The sequence below is a fragment of the Nerophis lumbriciformis genome, linkage group LG06 (genome assembly GCF_033978685.3).
Source record: "Nerophis lumbriciformis linkage group LG06, RoL_Nlum_v2.1, whole genome shotgun sequence".
Classification (NCBI taxonomy): domain Eukaryota; kingdom Metazoa; phylum Chordata; class Actinopteri; order Syngnathiformes; family Syngnathidae; genus Nerophis; species Nerophis lumbriciformis.
In genome coordinates, this window is record NC_084553.2 from 43,746,986 (window position 1) to 43,766,482 (window position 19,497).

Sequence of the window (19,497 nt, forward strand, 5' to 3'; positions counted from 1 at the left end):
GTTTGTGTCTTGTTAGATTTTGTATTTTGTAGAAATACAGAATTTCTATTCCTGCTTTAGGAGCACCCTGCATTCAGAGGAGGAGCTACACTTCCATGTTTAGATAAGAGTTTCACTTATAAATAACAAAACGTTGATTGTTATGATCATGCTTTCATTGTCAAAGATGTTTTTGTAATATCCACCCATCCAATTTCTACCGCTTGTCCTTTTTGGGGTCACGGGGGGCTGGAGCCTATCCCAGCTGTAATCTGTGATATTTCTACCTGAATAAATGCTTCTGATATTCTGTACATTACATGTTGTACAAGTTAATGGTCTTCATATTGCTGCATGGCAATGTTTTAACCTTCTTTATTAATTAATCAAATGTAATATTCAGCCTGCTAATCATTTTTGTAATTGAGGACTTCACCAGAACATGTTATAAAAGAATTTACACAATATTTTAGCCAGCCAGAATTTTTTTTTCAAACATATTAAACTACAAATGAAAGTGAAGCAAAAACTTTATATTAACATTACAAAGTACAGTTCTAGGAACCGAGCTAATTATGATAACTATTGATAGTTAAAATGCAAACTTAATGTATTCTTATACAGAAGCCTTTTTACCTGGAGCAGACGTAGAGGATGATGATGTCGCTGTTATTGTTACCTAATGTTAACGCCATTTCTTCCCCGTGTTGATGGCTGCAGCCGAGTCGCTAAAGGTGCCAAATGCAGGAGTTGCAGCCGTACATCTAACTTGGCTGCACTCTTCAGTCATGAGAAAAATCATGTGTTTAACCAGGTGCTTCCGCAAGTGCTAATTCAAACGGACGTGACATCACGCGCAACCCAGGCACCGAATGCACATGGCAACGCTGGATCTTACGTGAATCGGCTGGTTTCGGTCGGTGCCAAAAAAAAGTATCGGATTCGGTGCCCATCCCTTTTGACAAAGCATGATCGTAGTATTAAACATTTTTATTTTTTAAATGTAGTTAAACAGGATGTATAGCTTAGCTTTTATTTTGAAGCTGGAAACGTGATTGGTTTGTGAAAGTGTCCTGACATGTTTTAATGTCGGATCGACTGCAAAATAAAGGTCTCCTTCCGACCTCCTGCTGACTATCTTTCATTTCTGTTGAACTTTTATGTCGTCTTACTTAATCAGTGACAGTAACAATCTAAATGTTATGTTATTACTGCACCTTAACCGTAATCTGAACACGGAAGTGAGGCACCACCCACCTGAACTATGCACGCAGCAGGCGTTTGCTGCAGCAATGTCGCCTCTTCTCACAGCGAAAAAGAGTCCTTTCTTGTCGGGAGAACACCTTGAACCTGATATTTCCATAAGGTAGATGACTTTCATTTGTCCATTTCTGCTCACTTGTGCCTCATGAATAACAAGTGAACTACAGCCAAGTTCCCCCCGCTACGGCACTCCCCGTGGGTCAAAATGGACAGGTGTGCGTTAATCGCTCGTTAAAAAAATGAGTGCTGTTATTGAAATTTATAGTTAACACGTTATTATCGCATTAACTTTGACAGCCCTATTATATATATATATATATATATATATATATATATATATATATATATATACATATATATATATATATAAATATAAATATATATATATATAAATATATATATATATATATATATATATATATATATATATATATATACATATATATATATATATATATATATATATATATATATATATATATATATATATAAAACTTTCACACTTCTTAAAGTGCTATTATTGCCTACAGTCCAGTTACCTGTATTGTAAAGACAGTGCTCTGCTTCAGGATGCTTTAAAGTGGTGGTCACAGATGTATGCAAGTGCTGCACTTCCAGCAAGACACGCCCCAGTTATTACAGTCCCTTCGAGCGATGCAACGTCAGACCGCCGACTTCTCTGGTGGTGCTAAGCTGTGTGAGCGTTCACTTGCTTCACGGTGCAGAGTGGGTGTTGTGTGCGAGACCCTCGATGACCCTGCGTCGATGCCCTTAGGGCACCTCAGTGAATAAGAATGTGTTCTTCATGTTGCCCGGCTGAATAATTAAAGTCTTTTCATCTGCACTGCTTTTTTTGCTAGTAAGATATTATTTGCTTTGTCTTGGCAGCACCTTTCATGTACATTCATTGGGCACTTCATTAGGAACCTGAACAATCTACTGAGAACCAGACATCAGGGTTTGTAACTGTATAAATGTAACAATATGTTTATTATTATGGTTGTAGGTTTCATTGGTGCAGAATTGGCTTGTCAGTTCATTTTTGTTTGACAATGTCTTATTTTATCTGTTGCTATGAGTTAGGTAGTTCTTCATTCAATTAGTGCGTCTGTTACTGTCCGTTTGTTTGTCAGTTGTTCAGTTATGATTCAAATGTGTCTGTTTGATGGTTATTCTGTCATTTATTTGATTAGTTAGTTGACCACTTCATCTGTTGGTTAGTTAGTCAGTGAACTAGCCCTGAGTTTCTTAGATTTTTATGTTTATTAGTGTGAGACTTGGCTCGTCAGTTAGCTATTTAAATCATTTGTTAGTCAGTTTTCCACTAATTGGCAGTTTGTCAGTCGAATAACAGATAAGTGTTAGTGTCATTTGGTTTGTCAGTTTGTTTATGTGGACAATATTTAGTTATTTGTTTTGTGAGTTGTAAGTAGGTTGGTCAGTTCGTTTGTTAGTTGGGTCGTCAGTTCCTAATTTTTTTGGTTAGTTTTTTTAGTTAGTTTGTCATGTGGGCAAAATACATTTCTCGTTGCTCAGTTTTTCACTTAGCTTGATTAGTTGAGCAGTTAGTCAGTTCCTCAGTTTGTGAATTTGTTTTTAGAGTATACTTTTTTGTGAGTTATTTTCTTAGTCAACTGGTTATTTATTCTGTTTGCTAGCATTTTGGATATTGTTTCCAGTTTAACTCTTTGTTAGAACCTCAGTTAGTTTGTTTGTCAGCTAGTTATTTCATGTATTAGTTTTTTGATCAATTGTTTAGATAGTATGTCTCTTTTATCATCAGTTAGTCATCAGTCAGTATTTGTCAGTTTTTCTGTTGGTCAGTTAGTTTCTAAGGTAGTTTTCCAGTTCATTGATGAGTTTGTTACCATCCATCCATCCATCCATTTTTACCGCTTATTCCCTTCGGGGTCGCGGGGGGCGCTGGAGCCTACTTAGTTCTTTAATCAGTCAGTTTGTCAGTCTGTCTGTTAGTCAGTTAATACATTTTTAGTTAGTATGCACATTTACCTTTTTGTCTGTTTTTTAGTTTGTCATCTTATTATTTACTATGTCAGTATGTATGTCAAGTAGTAGTTTCAAATTATTTTGTTATACCTTTCAATGCCCCCTGAAGTGCTACATTGGAACTGTATAGCTTGGCGTTCCATGAGTTTTCAAATTATTTTGTTGTAAACTAATAAACTGATCGGACTCTATTCTTATGATTTCATCCAACAAGGGACGTGGAAGCTGGAGCTCTGTCCGACTTGGAAGTCATCTCTCAGCAGGTAGATGATGAGAACCACTGCTTGGCTCCTCCGGTCCAGCTAGTGAGTTTCGGCTATCGAGATCTTCCACTCGCAGCATTGGACCTCTCACTGGCCGGCTCGCAGCTCCTGTCCAACGCAGATGAGGATGAAACCAGAGAAGGGTGAGTGCAAAGAGTTTACTTTCTGTGGTGATCCATTTAGAATGTCTGTCTTCATGATCTGTATATGCATCACAACTCCTACAATACTGGGTGGAGGAGATGCAAATATAATCATTCAGCACGTGCAATAGTGATTTATCACTGTTCTGGGAGTGCTACTATGCGTCTTTATTTAATTCTTCTGAAAAGTATATGCACGGATAGTACGCACACAGCTGTGAGAAAAGAGGTTCTTGTGCTGCAAAGACAGACAATGGACAGACAATCCTCCGTCCACGTATGTGTGTCAACATGTTTGGACTTTCAAAAATAAAAATATTTACAATACTCTATTCAGCAATATTATTTTATAATTTTGTAGCTGCTTGATGACTTAAGGGCCTGATTAAAACTAATTGAATTGATGCTTTTTGGTGTCTGCTGGTGTTTTTTTAAATGAAAATACATTTATGAAAATACGTATTTCAATAAGCATTTTCCTGCAATTGGATCATACTGTGCTGCAGTCGTGATGGGCCACAGCCTCCCTGCAGCACATCAGCGTGCTAAAAATAGTTTCTGTTGTTTGTCTAAAGATTGCGATTTTATTTTGCAGAAAAGGTGGTACATATTTTAGATGTTTGCTGTTAGTTCAACGACATCACACACAGGTTGAAAAGCACAATAACATTAATGTAGAGGCACACAATGCCAGCAGTACCCCTTTTAAACAAATCCAAAAGTTTAAAGTTTAAGTCTGATTTAGCATATTTAGATATCATAAAAAACAAGTGAATACAAGGGCTGTTGAACGATTAATGCACATAATGCCAGTACGCATAAATCTCATTTAAATAAGGCGGTCTGCACCACTTTTCAATTGTATGTGCAGTCTTAGTAGACCACACGCAGCACGCCCACTAATAGTACACGCCAGTGACGTGCGGTCACTAGAGGCAGGTGAGGCCCCGCCTCACCTGCCGTCATGGAAAGAAAAAAAATGTAAAAAGAAAAAAAATTAATTAAATTGTTATATGTATCCAGTGATTATACTATTAAGTTATTTTCCATTTAACTTCACCAGTTTTAGATGATTTTTATTCAAAATCGCTGAATTTTCACATTTGCCGTTCAAATACTGAGAAGAGACGGTGCGGTGATCAGCAGCCAGTTGAGGCACGTCACTCAATTGTGCCTCACCATGGATTGCGGACTCGGCTAACTGCTGGCCTGATGTGCAGTGAGACCGTATTGCTATATGAACTATATTATACATTTCCATAGTTTAGTTAGCTGAGGTATATAATGTACAGTGTATTTTGTCAACAACTGTATGTGTGTAACGTATTTCTTGTGCTGAGCAATCATAAAACTGCTGCGAAGACGCACTGTGTGAGGCTCGCGTAATCCCGCCTCCTGGTGCCGGTTAATGCACCTCCGCCGCAGACTGCACCCCCCGACGGGAACGCCACACAAACCAAAGCCCACACCCAAACCCTCCACGTGCAAGACCGAATCCACCCAAAAAAAGTCACTTAACAGGAAGCCAAAAAGTGCAAAAACAACATTGCTCGCGCCGGAGGAGCCGTGAACGACTGCAGGGACACAACATTAGGTACACCTACAGACTGCAGCACGGATTTCATATTTCATTCATTCACAACTCCTCCAACACGAACACCACTGTTCCCGCACTTATAAGTAAAGGTAAGACCATAATAACGTTTTTTTTTATTAAATGTGCTTTTTTGTGTGCTACAGTTTGTATGTGTAAAGTTAAAGTTAAGTTAAAGTACCAATGATTGTCACACACACACTAGGTGTGGTGAAATTTGTCCTCTGCATTTGACCCATCCTTTGATCACCCCCTGGGAGGTGAGGGGAGCAGTGGGCAGCACTGATTTAACCCCCAATTCCAACCCTTGATGCTGAGTGCCAAGCAGGGAAGAATGCTGGTATGAGCTTTTAAACATAACCCGTTAACTGCTGCCAATCAAATGGTGAATAAGATACTCTTTAGGGTTCATATGTTTGTAACTCTGACTGTGATGAAGTCAGTGCCTCACCAGCCATCAACCTCACCGCACGTCACTGGTACACGCAATTTTGTAGTTTGCAAACGCTGACCAAATTTCAATGGCCAAATCAACGTCACAACTTGACATTGAATGAACAATGTCAAAAAGCATGTTGTTTCAAGGTTGTCTTTGTGTTGTAGAATATTGGTTGGGAAATGACCAATTTTCTATGGTCAAATCAACATCAGAACCCAACATTGATTAAACATTGTCAAAAAGCATCTTGTTTCAACGTCATGTTTGAGTTGATCAACGTCAGGACCTAATTCAACAAGTTCTCAATGTTGTTTTAATGTCTTGTGCCTGCTGGGTATTGTGTATATTCTTCTCTTCTTATGTTCTTCCTCTTTTGGAACAAGCCACAAAACACGAAAAGTCAATGAAAAAGCAAAACACAAAGAAGTCATCCTGTTTTGTGAGTTATGCTTTTGGTCTCGGTTCAAACTCTTAAGTTTTGTGTGACATTAGAGGCACATTTCAGCTGAAGCTTTTGTTCAAGTATTGTATTGTAAGTACATTAGGTTGTAGGGATACAGATGGGCTTGTGTAAAATGGACTGTTATGTTGTGACGCTGCTATTTTTGTCTGCCATATGGATACGAGGTCACGTCACAGCTCTCCTTTTGATTAGTCACAGATTGCTTTCCAACCTGCCTACGCTCCTGTCTTTCCATTATGCCCTGCACCTGTGACTCCATCCCAGCTAGCATGGGCTCCCACCAGGATGCTTATAAACACCATAAGCTGTTGCACGGGATCCAATGGACTCGTGCAGTACATTACAAGGAAGCCAATCCAACTATGCCATTGAGGCTGCTCGTACGGCCAGAAAGCGACCATTTCACAGCGGCGCAGTTGGCAAATGCTGACACTCATTCAACCTCACTCCGTGTCTAACAACAATAGGTGTTTATTTGCAGCCATATTCATTATGGCGCAATGCTTTGTAATGCTTTGTAATCTGTGATTGTGCTTTCCTCCTTGTCTCGGTGTGTGCTACAGTCTATTTTCTTGTCCCGGGGAATGCTGGAGGGAAACGCAAATGTGTGTACAATGTTGAATTATGCATGCAGCATTTCCTATTGTAGCTCAACCAGTAAAACACCTACAAGGCAATGTTTCATAAATAAGCACCACTTAAAAGTCAGGTAGGGGTCAAAACTGGGTTACATCACCAATATTTGGAAAGTTCAATTTTGTGTGCGTGATTGTAAAAACACCAGCAACATCATTGACAACCAATATATTTCATTTTTAATCTCACTAAGTGTTCTGAACTCCTGTTTTCATAGTAGTTGGCATTGCTTCAAAGCAATCAATCGACACTCAATTCCACACAATCGACTAAATTGGTAGTGGTTAATGAACATATGATTTCATTTTAAATTAGATGACCTTAAAACCGGGTTATTCAACTACATTTTTTAATTAAACCACATTTTAGTAAGCAAATGACCAGTGGTCTGACTTGAAAATCTTTTCAGGGGTGATTGTCCTGCGTCCTCATATACTGAAGATTGTCACTAGTCAAAGGTTGTGTATTAAACATAAGTAGTTCTGCAGCTATTGATTATTTTAGTTATGGAATAATCTATTGATTAGTTTGTTTGATTTAAATTGAGTAATCGGCTAAAACACACTTTATAGCCTTGATGTGTATTTTGAACATTTGAAATGCAAATGTTCTGCTGGCCATGGTTTATGGTTTAAGTTTATTTTGAACATGCATCCAGTAACAATATGGTACAGTACATATTTCCAGTTTCTTATTTCAACATGTCCAAAAAGAGCAGGAAGGAGCCGTTTATTTAATCCTACCCTTTTTCCATTTCATAGCAATTACAAATACATTTGTTCACTTCCTGTTTTCAATTTGTACACAATTTAAATCCCCAAAAATAATGAATAATAAAGTTCTCAATAAACAGTTAAATCAATTCTAATTCACATAATGAAATGAATGAGATGAACTGGCCGAGTCATACCAAAGACTATAAAAATGGGACCCATTACCTCCCTGCTTGGCACTCAGCATCAAGGGTTGGAATTGGGGGTTAAATCACCAAAAATGATTCCCGGGCGCGGCCACCGCTGCTGCCCACTGCTACCCTCACTTCCCAGGGGGTGATCAAGGGTGATGGGTCAAATGCAGAGAATAATTTCGCCACACCTAGTGTGTGTGTAACAATCAGTGGTACTTTAACTTAACTTTACTTAGTAAACTCTTTGAGTTATTTTTTTAACCTTAACCGTGTTTTACCTTCAATCTTAATGTTCTATTTACCTTTTTACTTTCCTTAATCTTCTATTTACCTTCATTTTACCTTATTTTACTTTTTATTTACCTTCTCTTACCAGCTATTTACCCTGTATACCTTGTATTTACTTTATTTACCTACTTTTAACTTTTATTTTTCTTCTATAAGCCTTCTGTTTAACATGTTTTACCTTAGTTTACCTTTAATTTGCCTTCTTTTATATTTTATTTACCTTATTCTATCTTTAATTGACGTTATTTTACCTTCAATTTACCTTTTACTTACCTTTTCACTTTTATTTAGCTTTTACGATGTTTTATCTTCTATTAATGTTCTATTTTTCCTTCACCTTTTATGTACCTTCCATTTACCCGTTACCTTCTATTTAACTTGTTTTACTTTCTTTCATATGGTCTGGATTATATACATTTTTATTAGTAGCACACATTAAATGATTAATCGAAGCAACAGAATATTAATCAAATATTTTTTTCTAATCTAACTAATCAGATACTCAAATAATCTAAGAAGCCCTAAACAGAAGCATTGCTTACAAGTAAGCAGCAAACAGTGCGCAATGACATTCATTTTTGTCAAAAAGCAGTGGAGTGATAGTCCCTCCCACAAACGTAGATCATCTATTAAACAGTGGAGCCAGCAATCAAAGATTTATATCAAACGAGAGTTGCCTCTGCTGCTGATTTACAATCCCTAAAATAAAATGATGGAATCACCAGTCTTGGCGGATGTTCATTCAGTTGTTTAATGTTGTAGAAAAAAGCAGATAACAGAAATTATACATAACTATAGTTATTTCAATTGGCAACTTTCTGGCTTTAAAAAAATACTAAAATAAATCAAGAAAATAAATTGTGGTAGTCAGCAGGGTAAGGAAATCATGGAATCACTAATTTCTGAGAAAAAAATAAGGAACAAAGTAATTTGAAATGAGTATAGTTTTGTGTCATGTCTGTTTTCTGCTTTGTTTCCTACAACATTAAACAACTGAATGAACATCCTCCAAGTCTGGTGATTCCATCATTTTTGCCAGTGGTTGTATAAGGGCTACTGCCAACACACTGTATTTTTTTCTGAATCATATTATCTTTTAAATTTTTAGGTAAAAACAAAGTACATTTGTCATAATAACGCCATAAAAGTAGTGCCTCACGTAAATAATATTTAAATTTAAATATTCAAATATAGTTGTATTCATCAAAGCCTTCACAATAAATCCACATTATTAGAATAAATGGCATGCGCTGAGTGTGTCTTGGTCACCTCAGTGACCTCATGGACACAATTCTAGTTTATTGTGCAGATTTCTGTACCGCCAGGCTTCCTCCTCTGTCTGCTGATTACACAATCAATATGCCTTTAAAGCAGCCTGCAGCAGAAGGCTGTTAGCCTCCTTTAATGACAATAATAAGCACCCGCGGCCGTGCTCCGTCGTCATGTTTTACGACGGTGTTCATTCTTGCCGGTTAGTGCACTACATGATGGGATATTCAAGTCTTGTCTGAGCATGTAGAGAAAGATAATTTTGCCTAGCTTATTTTTAGGTAAACGAGTGAGAGGAAATTAACTTTTTTCTGGATGTGCAGAATTGTTTTGTTTTGGTTTTGTTATTCTAAGTTGGGCACTACTCAAAAAAACATTAGTGCTGGACTTGAGTATGGTGTGCGCATGTGAATACAAACTGGACAAGTTATTGAGTTTTTGCGATCGCATAATAATATTTGATAATACAGCGGTATCTCGATTTAAGAGAGCTCCAAATTAAGAATGTTGTGCGATAAGAGCTATTTCTTGGCTAATTGTTATGCTTTAAGTTGCAAGCAAAGATGTGAGTTACAACCATTAGCCCAAAACATCTCGTCTTATTCAAGGGTTTCCCCATAATGTAACTGATTGGGGGGCATCGCCATGTTAAATTATAGCCACCACTAGAGATGTCGATAAATGCTTTAAAATGTAATATCGGAAATTATCGGTATCGGTTTCAAGAAGTAAAATTAATGACTTTTAAAAACGCCGCTGTACGGAGCGAAACATATCCGGTAAAACACGAGTCTAGTATACTCTGGATTGAAGCTGTGTGCCTTCATTGTTTTTGTAGCCGTTGTTTTGAGGCATGTTTAAAAAAGAAAAGAAAAATAATGCACTTTGTAAAAGTCAAAGTATAGTATTTTCCATAGTTGTAATGGGTATCAGGATTATCTCAGTGAGAGTATGTCCCAAATTCTAAGCTGCTGTTTTGAAGCATGTTAAGAAAAATAATGCACTTTGTGACTTCATTAATAAATATGGCAGTGCCATGTTGGCACTTTTTTCCATAACTGGAGTTGAAGTTGTTCTCTTATTTTGGAAAACTTTGTTTTTGATTGATTGATTGGAACTTGTATTAGTAGATTGCACAATACAGTACATATTCCGTACAATTGACCACTAAATGGTAACACCTGAATAAGTTTTTCAACTTCTTTAAGTAGGGGTCCACTTTAATCAATTCATGGTAAAGTTGCATTGTTTAATGCATCCTGCGGTGCATCACAACAAAATTAGGCATAATAATGTGTTAATTCCACGACTGTATATATCGGTATCGGTTGATATCGGAATCGGTAATTAAGAGTTGGACAATATCGGAATATCGGATATTGGCAAAAAAGCCATTAACGGACATCTCTGGCCACCACACTTTGAAAATAAGGGTTTTACATGAAAACAAATTAAAGTAATACAGCCCCCAGAAGAAGTCACAAAAAGACAATGCTATTTTTAACTTTTATTGCCAATCTTTTGCTAACATCCGACCCAATTTCAATAGTATCCCCTCCCGTGTCAGGTAGTGCTGGTGACGAACCCCAAGATGCAGAGATGGCAGGCGTGATGGAGGAAAACCTGACTTTAATGTCCAAAGGAATCAGGCAGGAAAACAAGGAAACAGGATACAGGAGAACTCGAGACAGGAAACAGCAAACAGTTAACATCTAACAATACTCAAGCAGTGACTTGAAGACGAGGCAGGCATAAATAGCAGCCGGCTGATTGACATCAGGTGTGGCCTGGCTGCCAATCAGTCGTAAGTGAGGGTACACAGTGCTCAGACAAAGATGTGTGAAGCGGTCACAAAAAAACACTAACACAACAGGAAGAGTCATCAAAATAAAAGTACAGGACAGGAACTAACCTAAAACACAGCAGAACATCGACAAAAGGGCACGGCTTGGTATAACCAGCCGTGACATCCCGTGCACACATATCCATCTCTGTGCTTCCCCAGACACACAAAAACACATTCTCCGCAAAATCCCTTTCATGCATGGATGGTGTGTTCGTGATCATGGGAACAATTAACATCAAATCAAAACCACACATACATAAAACATTACTACCAGCAGGTCGTTACAGTATGAATGGATTTACAGGGCCTATTATTTGAGCACTATTCACTAGTGATGCACTGAAAATGTGGCCGCCAAAAGACTGACCACCGGAACGACACTGCTGAAACAGGATCTTGTGATGACGTAAGCAAGACGCACAGGATTGTCTGCAGTGGAGGCAGCATGTTTGCGATGTGAACATATTCATATATCCCAGATATACCGGCGGACAGCGATCTACAAAATGTGCAAATATTAAGAGGACAGTGATGGCTTTAAAGGAGAAAAGGTCCAACTGGAACAGCAGCGCAAAGCAAGTGTGATGTCTTGCTCGCTTGCAGCTTGCTTTTCATCATGGACATTGAGGGACAGAAGTAAAGTCTCTTAACACCAGTACAGTCTATAATAATACCAGAAAAAGATGCTAGATTTGCTGCTAATTGTTTTTAATAAAGTAAATGTCACTAAAAGTTTCTAGAAACTTGACAAATTCTCAACAAAGTGCACTGTACAATAAGCAGCAACAATTGAAAATAGCGCAAAACGATATGATATAAAAAAAAATTATGTTAATACTAATTAATAACAAAGATTTGTTTTTAAATGTATGCATACATTTTTTTTTAGCCTTTTTAAAGACAATTATATCATCATAGCAAATTTTGCAATGATGTCATGGTGACCACCCCCATACAACCACTGGTATCTTGGTAGTTACGCTAGCATCAGCTTATAGCGAGAGATCGACATGACTTTGTTTTCCAACCATGGGAAGAAAGAAAGTGAGTGTGAAGGCCAGTGCTGAGAAGAAGTGGATGATATTCTTTGAATTAAAAAAATAAAGTCATCAAAAACATGAGAGAGCGTGTGGCTACAGTAGCAGTTTGAGCATAGCACTGTTGGTCTGCACAATACTGAATCAGGATGAGTCGATAACGTCAGAAAGAATGTTTTGAAATAATATTAGCAGACATTTATCCATGAAAATATGGAGACGCCGGAAGGAGATATAACATAAATCCACTCTACATGTAAAATTCTGTACATTATAATTATATTACTTCATAAAACTACTGTAGTTGTTTGTACTAAATTATGGTGTACTGTGTTGTTGTTCATACAATATTTTTTATCCAGAAGTTTGTTTTTCTTTTTTAAAAGACATGTTACATATAAAATGATGCTGCTTTTGGTGGGGTTGGGGGGAAGCACAGATTAAATCATACTTGCCAACCCTCCCGGATTTTCCGGGAGACTCCCGAAATTCAGCGCCTCTCCCGAAAACCTTCCGGGACAAATTTTCTCACGAAAATCTCACGAAATTCAGGCGGAGCCGGAGGCCACGCCCCCTCCAGCTCCATGCGGACCTGAGTGACGTGTCGACAGCCTGTTTTCACGTCCGCTTTCCCACAATATAAACAGCGTGCCTGCCCAATCACGTTATAACTGTAGAATGATCGAGGGTGAGTTCTTGGTTTCTTATGTGGGTTTATTGTTAGGCAGTTTTATTAACGTCCTCCCAGCACGGTACCAACACACAACAACAGCAGTCACGTTTTCGTCTACCGTAAAGCAGTTCGTCTGCCGTAAACAGCAATGTTGTGACACTCTTAAAGAGGACAATACTGCCATCTACTGTACATGCATATGTGACAATAACATATAGGGCTTTTAGAGAGTGCAGTGCACAACTGCGCACACAACAAGGAGAAGAAGCAGAATGCATCATCAGAGAGGGTGTTCAGCATTGTTAGAAAAATAGTGACAGAGAATAGAACAAGGATGGACAATTCAACCCTTAACTCAACAATGAGTAGATGAGTGTTATGTGTGTGTATATGTGTAAATAAATGAACACTGAAATTCAAGTATTTCTCTTATTTATATATGTATATATATATGTATATATATATACATACCTACTCAGTGGCCTAGTGGTTAGAGTGTCCGTCCTGAGATCGGTAGGTTGGGAGTTCAAATCCCGGCCGAGTCATACCAAAGACTATAAAAATGGGACCCATTACCTCCCTGCTTGGCACTCAGCATCAAGGGTTGGAATTGGGGGTTAAATCACCAAAATGATTCCCGGGCGCAGCCACCGCTGCTGCCCACTGCTCCCCTCACCTCCCAGGGGGTGATCAAGGGTGATGGGTCAAATGCAGAGAATAATTTCGCCACACCTAGTGTGTGTGTGACAATCATTGGTACTTTAACTTTAACTTTAACTTATATCCTTATATATATATAGCTAGAATTCACTGAAAGTCAAGTATTTCTTATATATATATATATATATATATATATATATATATATATATATATATATATATATATGAAATACTTGACTTGGTGAATTCTAGCTGTAAATATACTCCTCCCCTCTTAACCCCCCCCACCCCCCCACCTCCCGAAATCGGAGGTCTCAAGGTTGTCAAGTATGGATTAAATTAATTTTAATTCATTTTAATGGGCGACGTTGATTTAAATAAGACGCTACATCACAGAACCAATTAAGCTCTCAAGTTAAAGTAATACTGTAATAACCGTCAGCATAGTAGCATAACCTACATAATAGAAATACCATCAACACTCTAAATAAGTCAGGTATGTTGTATCAAAGTGAGTGCAGTACGGTGTGAGTGCGAGTCAGCAGGGGCTTCAGACATTTTAGGACTTTTGAGACCGCTCACATTTAAACTGTGAAAGAAGAATGGTCAGCATGAATTTTGTACACTGTCAAGTGTTTTCAAATTACCGGTAACAATGGAAATATATTTGCACCCAGCACACTTGAAAATGCGCTGCATAATTTGAAAGGGCCATTAAATACATCATTATTGCATGACAAGCAGAAACAACAGCGACAAAAAAACTTGGAAACTCCATCCCTTCAGGTTGATAGTTCCAAGTTCTTGAATCAGCATATTCTCATCACCAACCAGTCAAACGTGTTGGACCATAACAGTGTGTGATCACTAGAAGAAGTTATGTAGCATCTAACAGAAAGACTGATAGCTGAACTCACTTGTAGGGAAATGGGGCAGAGGAAATTAGTCTTTTTTTTTTTATGGCCGTGTAGAATGATGAAGTGTGTTTGAGCCCAGCCGAGACACCGGCAGTGGCAAAGCAATCCACAGCCGTAAAAAAAAAGGAAAGGAGATGGAATGTTAGCGGCTCCACTGACCCAGCCTGAGAAAGTGGATTGCCCATTTCCACTCACTCTGTACTAGTGTGCAAATGTCAGCAAATGTTCTTTAGAAAAGTTTGGAAAATATGTTAACTTTATTTACTTTTTTCTGTGGCAGTGTGCTGAAAGTTATTGTACTGCAGCACTTTAGCGTCTTAGCTTAGCATATTTTGTTTCATTAACTTTCTGAGATTCAGAAAATTAAACATGCATTTTTTTTCTGTTGCACTAAATAATAGTTTAAAAAAAAGTTTTTCTTATAATAATAACATCGCTAATATTTGGTTAACATTCAGGTCACGATATGTACAGTATATAGAGCAGTGGCGGGCCGTGCGTTTCCCACCTAGGCCTTCTGTGATGTCCGACTTCAATGATTGCCTCTCAAAATTTATGTCACCACATGACCATAACTGGAGAAATACTATACAGGAACCCATTTACGCCTTACTGAGCATTGAACCACCTCAACAGTGTACAAACGAGTTATTTTCTGGCGCATTTTAAAAATCATTTGAAACGCATCAGCAATTAAAACATATCAATATCTCCATATTGGGACGGCGCGGCGTGCTTGGGAGAGTGGCCGCGCCAGCAACCGGAGGGTTCCTGGTTCAATCCCCAGCTTCTACCAACCTAGTCACGTCTGTTGTGTCCTTGAGCAAGACACTTCACCCTTGCTCCTGATGACCCCCCCCTCCACACCCTGAATTGTAAATAATGTAAATAATTCAATGTATACACCCTGATGATTATCTTGTGTGATGACTGTATTATGATGATAGTATATATGATAGTATATATCTGTATCATGAATCAATTTAAGTGGACCCCGACTTAAACAAGTTGAAAAACTTATTCGGGTGTTACCATTTAGTGGTCAATTGTACGGAATATGTACTTCACTGTGCAACCTACTAATAAAAGTCTCAATCAATCAATCAATCAATCAATCAATCAATCATGGTTAGCGCCTTGTATGGCAGCTCCCGCCATCAGTGTGTGAATGTGTGTGTGAGTGAGTGTATGTGGAAATAGTGTCAAAGCGCTTTGAGTACCTTGAAGGTAGAAAATCACTCTACAAGTATTACCATTTACTTATGTGGTACTGTCAAAATTAAAATTGCAAAAAAAATATTAAAAGTGAAAAAATAAAATATTTGAACTCATAATTTATAGAACCTATTCGACGCCATATAAGCCAGTGGTACTCCTCGTCGTCAGCTTGTTCGAGTGGAAATTTCATCGCCAGAACAGCTGAGCTAGCTTCCGGGGTTGGCCGACATCGTCTCACAAGATGTAGTTTCTCTTTAAATATTCTTCTTGAAGATGGCCTTGCAAATATATATCTGCCACCTAATCAACGTTTTGTTCTCCTTCTCTGCTATCCCGGTATGGCTACGGCGCAACACTTCCTGCTTCCTGCTAAATTGAACCTTGTGAATGGATACTTACTTTGGAATGACAAGTGAGTATCCAGTCACAGTCTCGTTAACATCAGGCTACTTAGATAGGCTACTCTCAACAACTTGTGATCTGATTGGCTATCGCAACTGTCTATCAACTGTATGTGTTCTCAAATTCATCCCCTAACGGTCCTGGTGAGTATCCAATCACAGGATGCATAAATGTCACGTTCAACCTTAGGCCAGCTAGAAGGCCTTACTGACAACAACTCGTGATCTGATTGGCTATCGCAACCATACTTGCCAACCCTCCCGAATTTTCCGGGAGACTCCCGAAATTCAGTGCCTCTCCCGAAAACCTCCCGGGACAAATATTCTCCCGAAAATCTCCCGATTTTCAGCCGGAACTGGAGGCCACGCCCCCTCCAGCTCCATGCGGACCTGAGTGAGGACAGCCTTTTTTCATGACGGGAGGACAACATGGTGACAAGAACTAAATCATCCAGACTAGAGACAAATTGTATCATTATGTTTATCTTACCTAAAAACAAATATATTTATTAATTAAAAAAAAAAAAAAAAATACAAATACATTTTTACTATATTTTGCTAAAAACATCAAAATTAATTGTATTTTTATTTGTATTTTTTCTGACTCCTTATTACATCCAGCCATAGAATTATACATTAAAATAAACATATTTGAAATAATTAATTTTAAATGATCATAATTCATTTAAAATGACCATATTTAATTATTAAAATAATTGCTTGTTTATCAACAACTTTAGCATTTTATTCATTACATTTTGAAGCTCTCAGAAGCCAAGTTATGTTATATTCCTTAAGATTTATTTATGCAAGTTTGAAGTATCAATTATCTAAACACAGTTTTGTTTGCATATTTTCAGGATGTAGATATATATATATATATATATGTATGAAATACTTGACTTGGTGAATTCTAGCTGTCAATATACTCCTCCCCTCTTAACCACGCCCCCAACCACGCCCCGCCCCACCCCTGACCACGCCCGCCCCCCACCTCCCGAAAGCGGAGGTCTCAAGGTTGGCAAGTATGATCGCAACTGTCTGTCAAATGTTTGTGTCCGTTCACTTACAGTGCACGGACGCCCGCATTGTTGATTCTGAAGGCCTCGGGCAGATTTGGTACAGTATGGCAACATAAGCTAGCTGAATTCTGATTGGATACAAACTACAACTAAAAACAACAGCACTGGAACGAGCATATTATGAAGAGAATAAGAATACTTTTAGATATTTAGGGTAAGTAAATAAAAACATAATTGTATCTTAATTATGATAATGATTTCTGGTTATGTTAGGCCAGCAGAGAAGGCCTTGCTGGTCCTGACGATATAGAGTATTGTTGGCGGGTTTTGGATGGTTATTTAGAGGGTTTTGTGGGCGGAATGGAGAGCCCCCATTGACAGACTATTTATGTATTTATTTATTTATGACTTAGAATGCATAAAAAAAAAGAAAAACATATGTGTTCATGTCTTATATAGGGATTGTGAATGATAGACAGCACATCTCTGTCTAATGTTTGCATATTTCCAGTATGACTGATCTGATACTATGGTCAGAGTGCAGAAGTGTTACTCCAGTTACGTCAATCTACGGAAATTACCGAAGTCGTTCGGAGCGGAATATTCAAAATGGCTGACTGAATTGGTGGTATTTTGTGATGTTTAGATGGTTTTTTCGCATACTTTGCAGATTGTAAATACAATTGGATATAGTTTAATGGATACAATGAAACTCAATTAGGCATATAAAGTCAACTTGTTTTTCCACTCTACTGGTACTTTAAGGTTTATGTGTTAAATGAATGCAAATTAACACAAGGTTTTTTATAATTTTACATTAAGGATGTCCGATAATGGCTTTTTGCCGATATCCGATATTCCGATATTGTCCAACTCTTTAATTACAGATACCGATATCAACCGATATATACAGTCGTGGAATTAACACATTGTTATGCCTAATTTGGAACACCAGGTATGGTGAAGATAAGGTACTTTAAAAAAAATAAAAATAAAATAAAATAAGATAAATAAATTAAAAACATTTTTTGGAATAAAAACAAAGTAAAACAATATAAAAACAGTTACATAGAAACTAGTAATTAATGAAAATGAGTAAAATTAACTGTTAAAGGTTAGTACTATTAGTGGACCAGCAGCACGCACAATCATGTGTGCTTACGGACTGTATCCCTTGCAGACTGTATTGATATATATTGATATATAATGTAGGAACCACAATATTAATAACAGAAAGAAACAACCCTTTTGTGTGAATGAGTGTAAATGAGTGTCAATGGGGGAGGGAGGTTTTTTGGGTTGGTGCACTAATTGTAAGTGTATCTTGTGTTTTTTATGTTGATTTAATAAAAAAAAACAAAAAAAAACAAAAAAACAAACGATACCGATAATAAAAAAAACGATACCGACAATTTCCGATATTACATTTTAACGCATTTATCGGCCGATAATATCGGCCTGCCGATATTATCGGCCGATAAACATCTCTATTTTACATGGTTGTAAACTGTAAGTAGATTAGATAAAAAAAATGATTGAATACGATTAAAATCAAAAGTAAGATTACTAATTCAGTGATAATATTTGAGTGGGCCCAAGGCCCCTCTGTTGTGGAGAAGTTGGGTCCCGAGGTCAAAAAGGTTAAGAACCCCTGCCTTAGAGACTGTATTTCCAGCGTGGCACTGAAAGCAACACACTTCTACAGTGAGTCGAGCCAAAGCAAAGTCGTGTGAGCCACCAGTTTTTGTCTGTGCGTTCTTGCATATAACTTGAGTGCCAACACTCTGATAAAGAAGATGAGAAATGCTATTGAATTCAAGAAAGCAGTCATAGTAAAGTAAGAAGTATGGCATTCATGGGGCTGCTTATCGCCATCAAGATTCTTAGTAAAAGTGATGTTCAATTTATTTGTGAGATTTTTTCATGTTTTTTGTCATTTGTACTGCATTTATTTTGCATTGTTTATGTGTGTACAACTTTAATTATTCTCTATACATTGGATTTCTATTGTTTCCTGTATGGGATTTTTTTTTTCGGTTTTCATAAGAGTAATGAAACCTTTGGAGCAGATTCATAATAGTAACCGAGGTATCACTGTTCTCCCTGCTACTGTTGATGAGAGGAGAAAGACATTTCTTTTAAAACATGTTTTTGCCTATATTTCTGTAACACCATAGTATAGTTTTGGCTTTTACAGTTATAATAACATGACTAAACATGGAACACACTTTTTCAGTCATGGTATTAAGGACGCAGCAAAAATATGTTTTTCTTTATGGGTATTTACATGCATGCATTTTTGCATCTTCATGCATCTTATAAGAATATGTCCACCATTGAGGACACTGGATACCCAGGTTGTTTTTAATATAATCAAAATGACTGAATGTTACCAAAACCACCTCCAACTATTGATTGAACGCTATATTTTTACCTTTAAAAAGACAATAACTTAATTTAAAAAATGCTGGT

General features: G+C 37.5%; 1 protein-coding gene across 1 annotated transcript in view; it reads left to right on the top strand.

The window, feature by feature from the left end:
- LOC133608830 (transmembrane protein 266-like) overlaps positions 1-19,497 on the top strand; it is a 140,616-nt gene that overhangs the window by 51,412 nt on the left and 69,707 nt on the right. The window contains exon 3 of the mRNA XM_061964401.2: positions 3,464-3,655. Within this exon, the coding sequence (XP_061820385.2) occupies positions 3,464-3,655 (192 nt within the window). The remainder of the gene's footprint in view (positions 1-3,463; positions 3,656-19,497) is intronic.